The sequence below is a fragment of the Oncorhynchus keta genome, unplaced genomic scaffold, assembly GCF_023373465.1.
Source record: "Oncorhynchus keta strain PuntledgeMale-10-30-2019 unplaced genomic scaffold, Oket_V2 Un_contig_15847_pilon_pilon, whole genome shotgun sequence".
Lineage (NCBI taxonomy): Eukaryota > Metazoa > Chordata > Actinopteri > Salmoniformes > Salmonidae > Oncorhynchus > Oncorhynchus keta.
Genome location: NW_026279553.1, coordinates 18,424 through 32,319, shown reverse-complemented (window position 1 = coordinate 32,319; position 13,896 = coordinate 18,424). Strand labels below are relative to the sequence as shown.

Genomic DNA, 13,896 nt, shown 5'->3' with positions numbered 1-13,896 from the left:
TGGATGCAGCAGAGACCATTTTAGCTTCAAAACAGTAGTGTGACCTTAAATGTAATGATTATCAGTTTCTACATGTGTAGAATATTGACACATTCAGTTTGTCCGTCTATGTATTTCTATATGGAAATACAATTGTTTTTTGATTGGAATAATACCGTGAAGAAGGTTAAGGAAAATAGTACATAGTGCTGCCAAAAACAAACTGTAACCTTGTACTAAATGGTTTTTGAGTCTTGTGTGCATTTATCTACTACAGGTTAAGTTTTAGCTCAAATGTTTTATGAAGCTCCTGCACCTAAATATAAACAGTACCGGTACACAAAATGAGTATCCGCAACTATTTCAGTCCAAGTCAAGCACTGAATTAGATAATTGACCAAGAAAAAAATCAAATATATTTAATAGTGAATAAAGAAAGTGCCAGGACTTTGAATACACAACTTTTGTGTCCGTTTCTCCTCTAGTACTTGCCGACTCTGGTATGAGGCCGGTAACCTCAACAGTGAGGACAAACGCAGGCCTCCTCTCTCCTTCCACACTGACTTCAAACCTACAGTCACTGGGTCCTGATTGTGACATTGGGGCCCAGTTTGCACTGCAGGATCCAGAGATGGCATCAGTGAAGCTGGAAGACTGCAGTCAAACACTGGAGCTGAATGTCAACATTAAAGATGAAGAAGAGGAGGAGAAGATTGGGACATCTGTTTCTCATGGTAAGAGCAGGTTCTAACTAAGTTTGTTTTTCATTCCAACTTCCCACTGTGTATGAAAAGTTGCAGTAGAACTGTTTCAATGAGAAGGTAGATGTTATTTCATGCTACTGAGACTTGCATGGTTTGACACCAGCACCAGAGAGGAGACTAAAGAGGTGAAGTAGACAAACTGCCAGTGTTTTAAAGTTCTATGAAACAAAACCTGAGATACTTGGATTAAAATCCTCATCAATCTACACACAATACACACACAATTACAAGCCTCTCATCTTTTTAAGTGGGAGAACTTGCACAATTGGTGGCTGACTAAATACTTTTTTGCCCAACTGTACATATACATATGAGATGAGTAATGTAGGGTATGTAAACATTATATTAAGAAGCATTGTTTAAAGTGGCTAGTGATATATTTTACATCAATTCCCATTATTAAAGTGGCTGGAGTTGAGTCAATGTGTTGGCAGCAGCCACTCAATGTTAGTGGTGGCTGTTTAACAGTCTGATGGCCTTGAGATAGAAGCTGTTTTTCAGTCTCTCGGTCCCTGCTTTGATGCACCTGAACTGACCTCGCCTTCTGGATGATAGCGGGGTGAACAGGCAGTGGCTCGGCTCGGGTGGTTGTTGTCCTTGATGATCTTTATGGCCTTCCTGTGACATCGGGTGGTGTAGGTGTCCTGGAGGGCAGGTAGTTTGCCCCGGTGATGCGTTGTGCAGACCTCACTACCCTCTGGAGAGCCTTATGGTTGTGGGCGGAGCAGTTGCCGTGGAGATGTTGTTACCTACCCTCACCACCTGGGGGCGGCCCATCAGGAAGTCCAGTACCCAGTTGCACAGGGCGGGGTCTAGACCCGGGGTCTCGAGCTTGATGACGAGTTTGGAGGGTACTGTGATGTTAAATGCTGAGCTGAAGTCGATGAACAGCATTCTCACATAGGTATTCCTCTTGTCCAGGTGGGTTAGGGCCTATTTGGACGGTAAGCAAATTGGAGTGGGTCTAGCGTGTCAGGTAGGGTGGAGGTGATATGGTCCTTGACTAGTCTCTCAAAGCACTTCATGATGACGGAAGTGAGTGCTACGGGGCGATAGTCGTTTAGCTCAGTTACCTTAGCTTTCTTGGGAACCGGGACAATGGTGACCCTGTTGAAGCATGTGGGAACAGCAGACTGGGATAAGGATTGATTGAATATGTCCGTAAACACACCAGTCAGCTGGTCTGCGCATGCTCTGAGGACACGCCTGGGGATGCCGTCTGGGCCTGCAGCCTTGCGAGGGTTAACATGTTTAAATGTTTTACTCACATCGGCTGCAGTGAAGGAGAGTCTGCAGGTTTTGATTGTGGGCCGTATCAGTGGCACTGTATTGTCATCAAAGCGAGCAAAGAAGTTATTTAGTCTGTCTGGGAGCAAGACATCCTGGTCCATGACGGGGCTGGTTTTCTTTTTGTAATCCGTGATTGACTGTAGACCCTGCCACATACCTCTTGTGTCATTGAATTGTGACTACTTTGTCTCTATACTGACACTTAGCTTGTTTGATTGCCTTGCGGAGGAATAGCTACACTGTTTATATTCGGTCATGTTTCCTGTCACCTTGCCCTGATTAAAAGCAGTGGTTCGCGCTTTCAGTTTCACGCGAAAGCTGCCGTTAATCCACGGTTTCTGGTTTGGGAATGTTTCAACCGTTGCTATGGGAACGACATTGTCAACGCACTTTCTAATGAACCTGCTCACCGACTCAGCGTATTCGTCAATGTTGTTGAAAGCAATGCGGAACATATCCCAGTCCACGTGATCGAAGCAGTCTTGAAGCGTGGAATCAGATTGGTTGGACCAGCGTTGAACAGACCTGAGCGCGGGAGCTTCTTGTTTTAGTTTCTGTCTGTAGGCAGGGAGCAACAAAATGGAGTCGTCAGCTTTTCCTGAAAGGAGGGCGGGGGAGGGCCTTATATGCGTCGCGGAAGTTAGAATAGCAATGATCCCAGGTTTTACCAGCCCTGGTTGCGCAATCGATATGCTGATACAATTTAGGGAGTCTTGTTTTCAGATTAGCCTTGTTAAAATCCCCAGCTACAATGAATGCAGCCTTAGGATATGTGGTTTCCAGTTTGCAAAGAGTCAAATAAAGTTTGTTCAGGGCCATCGATGTGTCTGCTTGGGGGGGAATATATACAGCTGTGATTATTATCGAAGAGAACTCCCTTGGTAGATATTGCGGTCGACATTTGATTGTGAGGAATTCCATTTTTATTGGGTGGGCTATTTACCGATGGACTATGAACAGCTGCAGTGATTAGTCAGGTGAACAGAAGGACTTGAGTTCCTGTATGTTGTTGTGATCACACCACGTCTCGTTAATCATAAGGCATACGCCCCTGCCCCTCTTCTTACCAGAAAGATGTTTGTTTCTGGTATTTAATACACAAAAAAACACGGGTATAGAAACAATACAACGGTTCGTGAAATATACCGGTACCACGAATAAACAGGCGTAGATACAAAGCCCGGTAACAAAATACCAGCCGTCAGATAGTCTTCAGCATAGAACAAACACGCACACATACATGTGTGAAACAGAGGGTTAAATACTGAATCTGTAATGGGGGAATTGAAACCAGGTGTCAAAAAAACAAATGGAAAATTAAAAGTGAATCGGCGATGGCTTGAATACCGGTGACGCCGAGCGCCGCCCGAACAAGGAGAAAGACTGACTTCGGAGGAAGTCGTGACAGTAACCCCCCTTGAGCCGCGCGCCGACACCGGCCTCGGGGACGACCCGGATGGAGACGGGAACTCCTGCAGCATCGACAGGTCCAATACGTCCTCCACCGGCACCCAGCATCTCTCCTCCGGACCGTACCCCGCCCACTCCACGAGGTACTGAAGGCCCCTTGCTAGACTCCTCGGGTCCAGTATGGCTCGAACTGCATACGCCGGGGCCCCCTTGATGTCCAAAGGGGGCGGACGAAGCTCCCGCACCTCAGACTCCTGGAGTGGACCAGCACCACCGGCCTGAGGAGAGACTCATGGAACAAGGGGTTAATATGGTAATCGGGGGGAAGCTGTAACCTGTAACAAACCTCGTTCAGTCTCCTCAGGACTTTGAATGGCCCCACAAACCGCGGACCCAGCTTCCGGCTGGGCAGGTGGCGGGTCGAGAATCACCGCTACGGTCTGCGCCATTCTTCTAACGCCTCCCGGCCCACTGAAGGTGCACATGAGCGGCGTCCCATGTCTCCTACGAGCGCCTAAACCAGTCATCCACCGCAGGAACCTCGATCTGGCTCTGATGCCTAGGTGCCAGAACCGGCTGGTACCCCAGTACGCACTGGAAGGGGGAGAGGTTAGTGCCTGATGTGGAAATGCGATACCCTAGGAAGGAGACGGCCTGCTGGAAGAACAGGCATTTCTCAGCCTTGACGTACAGGTCATGCTCCAACAGTCGTCTAAGTACCCTGCGCACCAAGGACACATACTTGGCGCGTGTAGAGGAGTAAATCAGAATGTCATCGATATACACCTCTACACCCTGCCCGTGCAGGTTCCTGAAAATCTCGTCTACAAAGGATTGGAAGACTGGAGCATTCATCAACCCGTATGGCATGACAAGGTACTCATCATGGCCTGATGTGGTACTAAACGCCGTCTTCCACTCTTCTCCCTCCCGGATACGCACCAGGTTGTAAGCGCTCCTGAGGTCCAATTTTGTGAAGAAGTGTTCCCTGTGCATTGACTCGATCGCACTGGCTATGAGAGGCAGCGGGTAAATACCTCACAGTGATTTGGTTAATGCCTCAGTCAATACACCTCTATCCTTCTTCTTCACGAAAATAAACTTGAGGAGGCAGGTGAAGTGGAGGGCCGAATGTATCTCTGCCCCAGAGATTCGGAAACATATGTTTCCATAGCCGCTGTCTCCTCTTGCGACAGGGGATACACGTGACTCCTGAGAAGTGCTGCGTCTACCAGGAGATTTATCGCACAATTCCGAGTCAAATCGGTATATTCAGAGGGGATGCGCACGGTAGAGACCTGGTCTAGGCTTTCCACTGTAGTAGCACCGATGGAAACCCCTAAACACCTCCCGAGCACTTTCGTGACCACCCCGTGAGATAGGTCTGTTGCCACGAAATAGTGGGTTCATGACAGGCCAACCAGGGTAGGCCCAGCACCACGGGAAATGCAGGAGAATCAATAAGGAAGAGAGGCTGATTCTCTCCTTGTGACCCTCCTGCGTAACCATGCCCAGAGGAGCGGTGGCCTCCATAGTTAGCCCTGACCCTAATGGTCGACTTTCTAGGGCGTGCACAGGGAAGGGCATATCGACAGGAACATTGGGGATCTCTAAACTATGGCCAAATGATCTGTCATTAAAATTCCCAGCTGCGCCTGAATCTACGAGCGCCTTATGCTGGGAATTCGGTGAAAACTCAAGAAAATTAATAAACAAAACCATGTGAGCAACCAGGGGCTCTGGGTGAGCCTGGTGCCGACTCACCTGGGGTGACACGAGAGTGCCCTGCCTGCTGCCTCGACTCCCAGAGGAACCTTCCCAGCACCGACCGACAGTGTGCCCTCTGCGGCCACAGATGGTGCATGGAATGGCCCCGCCTCCGGTTGCCCTAAGTGCAGCACCTCCCAGCTCCATGGGCGGTGGTGCTGGGAGATGGAATTGACAGACCCCGATCTGGATGTCCGCGGGTAGCCAGCACGTTATCCAGCCGGATGGACAGGTCCACCAGCTGGTTGAATGTGAGAGTGGTGTCCCTGCAGTCCAACTCCCGACGGACGTCCTCGCGCAGACTGCACCGGTAGTGATCGATCAGGGCCCTGTCATTCCATCCCGCGCCCGGCGGCCAGGGTCCGGATGTCCAACACGAACTCCTGTGAACTCCTCGTCCTCTGCCTCAGGTGTATGAGACGTTCACCCGCCGCTCTACTCTCAGGCGGATGGTCAAAGACTGCCCGAAAGCGGCGGTTGAAATCCCAAAATGGTCCAACACGGCTTCTTCTTCCCGCCATAAGGCGTTGGCCCACTCCAGGTCCTTCCCTGAGAGGCAGGAGACGAGGGCGGCCACGCTTTCTCGGCCTGAAGGAGCTAGGTGGACGGTTGCCAGGTAGATCTCTAGCTGGAGCAAGAACCCCTGACATCCCACCGCCGTAACCATCATACTCCCTCGGGAGGGCGAGCCGAATCCCACTGGGACCAGGTGAAGGAGGGGTGGTTATAGTTGAAACTGGTGGTGCTGGTGGAGACGCTGGAGGAACTCCTCCTCTCTTCCATGGCGCTGCCGAGATGCTGGAGAATAGCAGCGTGTTGCTGGACTCGCTCCTCGATCCCTACTGCAGGGGCACCTGCCGTGTTTCTGTCAAGGCTTTGGGTAACTGGTGAAAAGGAGTCAGGCACAGGAGAGTTGAGATGCGTGGACGAGGTATTTAATACACGAAAAAACACCTGTATAGAAACAACATACTGGACTTTGGCGGAAGTCGTGACCGTTCCTCTTATAGAATATTAGCTCAACAGTTCTGTGGAGCTCCTGTGCCTAAATATAAACAGTACTGGCACCTATTTCAGTCCAAGTCAAGCACTGAATTAGATAATTGAACATATAATATATTTTTAGAGAATAAAGAAAGTGCCAGAACTGTCAGGACAATAACTTTTGTTTCTGTTTCTCATTGTTACTACAGGACTAGAATTAAGTCTGAGGCCAGTAACATCAACAGTAATGACAAACCCAGCCTGCCTCTCTCCTTCCACACTGAGTCCAAACCCACAGTCACTGGGTCCTGATTGTGACAGTGGAGCCCAGTTTGCACTGCAGGATCCAGAGATGGCATCAGTGAAACTGGAAGACTGCAGTCAAACACTGGAGCTGAATGTCATCATTAAAGATGAAGAAGAGGAGGAGAAGATTGGGAAATGTGTTAATCATGGTAAGAGCAGGTTCTATCTAACTAAGTTTGTTGTTCATTCCAACTTCCCACTGTGTATGAAAAGTTGCAGTAGAACTGTTTCATGATGAACTGTTTCAATGAGAAGGTAGATGTTATTTTATGCTACTGAGACGTGCATGGTTTCACACCAGTATTGCCAGCATTTGTTTTATTAACTGAGCTATCTGGAGTGATCAGAGAGTAGACTAAAGAAGTGAAGTAGACAAACTGCCAGTGTTTTAAAGTTCTATGAAATGAGTCCGTGTAGTTTCTAACCCTTGTGATAGTGAGTGGAGGATGATATGAAATTAGTCTGTGTAGTTACTAACCCTTGTGATAGTAAGTGGAGGATGACAAGCCCCTTTTTAACTTTCATCTGTTACCCACTTTTAGAATAGTTTCATTCCCCTGTATTGTACAGCCTACTGATATGAATACATATGTCACCCGGTACATACAGAAGAGGACCGGCCACCCATTTGAGCCTGGTTCCTCTGTTTCTTCCAAGGTTCCTGCTTTCTAGGGAGTTTTTCGTGGCCACTGTGCTTCTACATCAGCATTGTTTGCTCTTTGGGGATTTCGGGTTGGTTTCTGTAAAGGACTTTGTTACAACTTATGTAAAAAGAGCTTCATAAATACATTTGATTGACATGTATATCACACCAATTGACTGGTTGTTCTGATATTGTTCACACAGGAGACCATGTTGAGACATTCTCTACATCCAGAGAGCATCAGCAGGAAGATCACAGAGCAAAGATGTCTCACCACTGCCCACATTGTGGGGAGATTTTGCCATTTCTATCAAAGCTAAAAATACACCTAAAAATACACACAGGAGAAAAACTTTACTCCTGCTCTGAATGTGGAAAATGCTTCAAAACATCAACTGAACTAAAAGTTCATCAAAGAACACACACAGGAGAGAAGCCTTACTCCTGCTCTGAATGTGGAAAATGCTTCAAAACATCAACTGAACTAAAAGTTCATCAGAGAACACACACAGGAGAGAAGCCTTACTCCTGCTCTGAATGTGGAAAGAGATTCTCTCAGCTGGGACACTTAAAACAACATGACCGTATACACACAGGAGAGAAGCCTTACTCCTGCTCTGACTGTGGAAAGAGATTCTCTCGACCGGGCACCTTAAAACAACACGAACGTATACACACAGGAGAGAAGCCTTACTCCTGCTCTGACTGTGGAAAGAGATTATCTTACCTGGGATGCTTAAAACAACATGAAAGTATACACAAAGGAGAGAAGCCTTACTCCTGCTCTGACTGTGGAAAATGCTTCAAAACATCAACTGAACTAAAATGTCATCAGAGAACACACACAGGAGAGAAGCCTTACTCCTGCTCTGAATGTGGAAAATGCTTCAAAACATCAACTGAACTAAAATGTCATCAGAGAACACACACAGGAGAGAAGCCTTACTACTGCTCTGAATGTGGGGCGAGTTTCTCTCAACTGGGCCACTTAAAAAAACATGAACGTATACACAAACGAGAAGCCTTACTCCTTTTCTGACTGTGGGGCAAGTTTCTCTCGTCCGGACACCTTAAAATGACCTGAACATACACACAGGAGAGAAGCGTTACCACTGATCTGACTGTAGAACATGTTAAAACACCAGCTGAGCTTAAAGGTCATTAGAGAAAAGACAAAAGGAGATAAGCCTTACTTCTGCTCTCAATGTGGCAAGAGTTTTTCCCAATTGGGAAAACACACCAACGGCTACACACTTGAGAGAAGCCTTATCACTGCACTGACTGTGGGAAGAGATTCTACAGATTGGGCCAATTGAAAAGACACCAATGTACACATAAAGGAGAGAAACCTCATCAGTTTTCTCAGACCAGCTAAGATTAGACACTCCACTTAATTATCATGTCATTAAATAATTGGCAACGGTGAATTGGATCAAATGAAGAAAGTGTAGAACACTATTGTAATCCTATAGTTTCTCACTGTGAGAGAACAATGCAGAGGAAAGGGAGTGTTATAGAATGTTAGCTCTCTCCTCTGTCTTCCACTCGTTACCTGTATTAATGGCACCTGTTTGAACTTGTTATCAGTATAAAAGACACCTGTCCACAACCTCAAACAGTCACACTCCAAACTCCACTATGGCCAGGACCAAAGAGCTGTCAAAGGACACCAGAAACAAAATTGTAGATCTGCACCAGGCTGGGAAGACTGAATCTGCAATAGGTAAGCAGCTTGGTTTGAAGAAATCAACTGTGGAAGCAATTATTAGGAAATGGAAGACATACAAGACCACTGATAATCTCCCTCGATCTGGGGCTCCATGCAAGATCTCACCCCGTGGGGTCAAAAGGATCACAAGAACGGTGAGCAAAAATCCCAGAACCACACGGGGGACCTAGTGAATGACCTGCAGAGAGCTGGGACCAAGTAACAAAGCCTACCATCAGCAGGGGCATTGAAGATGAAACGTGGCTGGGTCTTTCAGCATGACAATGATCCCAAACACACCGCCCGGGCAACGAAGGAGTGGCTTCGTAAGAAGCATTTCAAGGTCCCGGAGTGGCCTAGCCAGTCTCCAGATCTCAACCCCATAGAAAATCTTTGGAGGGAGTTGAAAGTCTGTGTTGCCCAGCAACAGCCCCAAAACATCACTGCTCTAGAGGAGATCTGCATGGAGGAATGGGCCAAAATACCAGCAAAAGTGTGTGAAAACCTCGAAGACTTACAGAAAACATTTGACCTCTGTCATTGCCAACAAAGGGTATATAACAAAGTATTCAGAAACTTTTGTTATTGACCAAATACTTATTTTCCACCATAACATGCAAATAAATTCATTAAAAAAATCCTACAATGTGATTTTCTGGATTTTTTTTTTTCTCATTTTGTCTATCATGGTTTAAGTGTACCTATGATGAACATTACAGGCCTCTCTCATCTTTTTAAGTGGGACAACTTGCACAATTGGTGGCTGACTAAATACTTTTTTGCCCCACTGTAGTTGTTGGTGTATTTATTTTGGATCCCCATTAGCTTTCAGTAGAAAACAAGATACTGCAGTTGCAGTGGGCTAAGGAATGAAAACACTGGAGAATTTTAAAAAACATTGCCTGTTCTGATGAATCCCTGTTCCTGCTGTTTCACGCTGATTGGAGGAAACCACGAGTACAACATTGCAGGCTGGTGGTGGTGGTATGATGGTGTGTTTTCATGCCACATATTGGGCCCCTTGATAAAAGTGGAGCAACGTTTGTGTAAAAAATCATTGCCAATCAGGTGCATCCCTTCATGGTGGCCAGGAATGATTCCAAGAACATGACAGGGAATTCAGCTTACTGCAGTGGCCTGCCGAGTCACCAGATCTCAATCCAATTGTGCATCTGTGGGAGGACATGGAAGGAGCTATTCAGAGTAGATACACTCCCAGCCAACTTGACACAATTGTGGGAAGCATTGGAGTCAACATGGGCCAGCATCCCTGTGGAACGTTCTCAAAACCTTGGAGAGTCCATACCCTGACTGAACTGAGGCTGTTCTGAGGACAAAAGGAGGTGCAATATTAGGAGGCTCGACATTGGGAGGTGTTCCTAATGTTTTGTACACTCAGTGTACATCAGATAAAGATGTTGTGATGATCAGTTTTCAGCATTAGTTTGAGTGGATTATTTTATATTACTAAACACCTTTTGTTTAATGATAAACAGGCTATGAATCAAATACTTGTGTTTATTAATTTGTCTTTTAATACTAGATTTGTTATTTTAGTCATTGATGAATGTATTTGAATAACTATTGAAGTTAATTGATCTGGTGGCAGGTAGCCTAGTGGTTAAGAGTGTTGGGCCAGTAACTGAAAGGTCGCTGGTTTGAATCCCGAGCCGACAAGGTGAAAAATCTGTCATTGTGTCCTTGAGCAAGCCAATTAACTCTTATTTGTCCTGTAAGTCTCTCTGGATAAAAACATCTGCTAAATGACAAGAATGCAATGAAAAATGTTTGTACATGAATTCATGCTGGGCAGCCACTTTTTTCTGATGTGTATAATTAAATGAAATAAACTGTTTTTAGTTAAATATTGTATTTTGTGGTGGTAATTTCCTGTATTACTAAATGATGAGTTTACAAACCACACACAGGTCAGAGTTATATTTTAAACTCCATCTTTAATTATATGAGCTTCACCATAGCCCTTTGACTCTCAGATCAATTCAGTGTCTATAAATGAATTCTCTGAGAGTGCTTACAAAAGAATACTTAGTATCTTTTATAGCCAAGATACACCCCTCAACTCACATGACGAACCACAGATCTCAGGAACTTCACAAAGACCTTTTACTTGAAAGAGGATTATCCCATAGCCAGATAGCATTAGCTGTAAATTATCGTTCAGTTTGGTGTCTTGGATGAGGTTCTACTTCTCGTTCTTGGTACTTCATATTACCAAAACATTACCTCATCCAATGGCATATATCAATTGTCTACTTTAGATGCTCCCATCTCAAATACCCCCCACCCATGGACGAGTGAGCCTCTAGGTCATATACCATCTCAAAATTCAGACATTGTGGAGCCCTTCACATGGTTTCACAGATAAATTCATGATGAAGACAATGTTCAAACCTGAATTCTCCCTTTCTGATATTCTGCCTATTACCAGACATGTAAAAGACAAGCCTGACCTCTCCCCTCTCTGGGCCCTGTCGTAGAGAATCATTTCAAAATATAACACTTACAAGAACTTGTGAATTTAATATAGGCTTTTAATACAAACATATCAGAAGCCTAGATGGTCCGCGGAACACACCCTTTTCCAGAGCACTGGCTCTGTCTTTATACACACACAGTGTATGAGTCCATTCCATATGTTAATGAAGTTACTTCCCTCAAGTCATCGGTCACCATTATCTTTCAGTCCAGGCTTCTTCCATGTTCATGCCTAATAACGCCTGTATCCGCTCTTGATTAGATTACAAAGGTGGCAGAACCCTCTCATGTCCTAAAATTAATGTATATCTATCTTACCCTAAGCACTTATGGCCTTTACCCTCTCTATCTAATCTTTATAATGATGTCCTGCTCCTTCCATAATAGATCATGTATTTAAGGGTCACCTCCTCCTCTTTGCCCTAAGCCCTTATGCACAGTAAAGCAAGTATGGCTTGGCCATTACACTTCTGTCTGTTTAATCTTTGGTTTCCTGTCCGCTTTCTGTTTGTGGTCTAATGTATACCTATCTTTGCTCAATAGTGTCATATCTGTCTCTATATGTAACAAAAACTACAACAGCCCCAAGTGACTTTTCCCTAGAGGAGATAGGAAAATGCAACTGCCAACAGTATAGTCCAAAAGAAGACCTTCTAATGACAAGTATAAAGTAAATAGAACATCTATGTTACCTAACTAATTCTGATTCAGCTTCCGAAAATATACAATACACAACATTGCCGCTTTGTTTATCCTGGCCAGAGGGACATGACCCTACTAGAGCAACTAAGTTCGTGTTAATGTTAGCTAGCATGCAAGTATCCAAGCAGAGTTTCTCATGTTCGCCTAGAGAAATAATAGTTTGCGACATTAATGGAAACGGATCATTAATATAGCAACCGTATCAAATTGCAAACGTTTTTAAAAATGTTGATGCTTACAATTTTCCGCGTGTCGTTGTGTTACGGTCTTGAACAAATGGCGGGTGAATGACTTGCTTCTTTCTCCCAGTTTTGAGGCATGACGGTTATACATTGTAATACATTCCGTTGTGATATTGTAAACGAACATCGGTTTCTTTTGGAGCGCGATTCATCAACAAGTGTGTATTTTGGGGGGATAATTTGAGGCCAGGAAGATGGTGAAGGAGCCATTAGGAAAGGTAGTCAGTCAGAGTGACCAGTAGTGGTTTTGTATTGATTTCATGCATCTCAGAAGAGCAGAAGGAGAAAGCATTGTGTTTTTCGGAGCAGGGCAGCGATTAAAGGGTGTTATATCTGGGGTTTTGTTATATATTGAGGTTCATCGTCTTGAGCAGAAGATTCCAGGAGTGGTTGGAGCACTAAACCGTGTAGTAGATGGAAAGAAGGAAGAAAGTCAATCAGTTTTACTGTTGTTTGAAGAAGATAATCTGCCTACTCCCGAGGTAAAGTTGCTTTTATATTCACACATTCGGACATTAAGTAGACATTAAGCAGACAATCAGCAGACATTTGCAAAAAGACATTAATAATTGTACAAATCTGTAACTAATTCATTGATTGTCACAGAAATCTAAAAATAGATATGGTTTATTCTTTAAATGTCTAGGATACTTTTACAACCTTCGTTTTGAGTTTAAAAAATCCAGTTTTGATTTAATAGAAATATATAAATCTTAAATGCAATGTAAAGCTGTTTAAATCAATAACTAATTCAACCTTTGTCACAGAATCATCAAACTAGATATGATTTATTCTATAAATGTCTAGCATATTTTTACAACCTTTGTTTTTAATATAAATTCCAGTTATGATTTGATAGAAATATTTCAAATCTATAAGATGCCATTCTTGTCATGTTTTATACGTTTTTTGCAAATGTGTGCCTTTTTTACGATACGATTTATATTGGCTGAATACTCAACTATGATGAACACCTCAGTTAAGTGTGCTTCTATCAGGGTTCTGGTCAAATGCATGTCATTTAAAGTCAATTTAGCAATTGAACAAAATTCATTTCAATTTGAAATGGTTCCTAATTGCAAAAACATGTAACAGAATTTGGGTATTCCAGAACTGTTGTTTACATGTAAATCAACATAACCCTGTTTTATGTTTTTAATACTGCAGATAGAACGCTCTGTGTGCCAGAGATGGTTTCATTTAGCTTGTCTGGGGATGACAAAGAAGGACTTCAACAAAGCCAAAATAGAACATTATTGTAAGGGGCCTATTTTTCTGTTAAATTAGAGACGTATAAATAAATGACTGTTGTTCCTTGTAACTACTTTCAAATGTGGAACTGTTGCACTAAAAATGCAAACATTGATTTGGCATACGATTTAAGATTGTAAACATTGTACAACTTTATGTAAACATTGTCTAACTTCATATAGAACAAATTGCACTTGAAATGAACATTTATTTTAAGGTCATTTAAATAAATGCATATTCTCACTTTTTCAAGAAACAATCACTGAATGAGTTGATTTCTTCATCTTTAAATGCAATATTTGAGATTTTCTGTATTTCTATCAAATCAAAATGGCAATTTCTACTCAAAGCAAA

The 13,896-nt window shown here is 43.9% G+C and overlaps 2 protein-coding genes across 8 annotated transcripts in view; both read left to right on the top strand.

Annotated features, from left to right (window-relative positions):
- The window catches only part of LOC127919130 (zinc finger protein 260-like), a 56,294-nt gene extending 46,146 nt beyond the window's left edge, over nucleotides 1-10,148 (top strand). For 5 of the 7 annotated variants that reach the window (XM_052502536.1, XM_052502538.1, XM_052502540.1 and 2 more), the window contains exons 5-7: nucleotides 465-713; nucleotides 6,404-6,649; nucleotides 7,347-10,148. In XM_052502536.1, coding sequence (XP_052358496.1) covers nucleotides 465-713; nucleotides 6,404-6,649; nucleotides 7,347-8,182 — 1,331 coding nt within the window. In that variant the 3' untranslated portion in view covers nucleotides 8,183-10,148. The remainder of the gene's footprint in view (nucleotides 1-464; nucleotides 714-6,403; nucleotides 6,650-7,346) is intronic. The other 2 variants (XM_052502541.1, XM_052502542.1) reach the window with 2 other exon arrangements.
- Nucleotides 1-13,896, top strand: part of LOC127919131 (zinc finger protein 501-like) — a 100,553-nt gene that overhangs the window by 68,245 nt on the left and 18,412 nt on the right. The window lies entirely within an intron of this gene.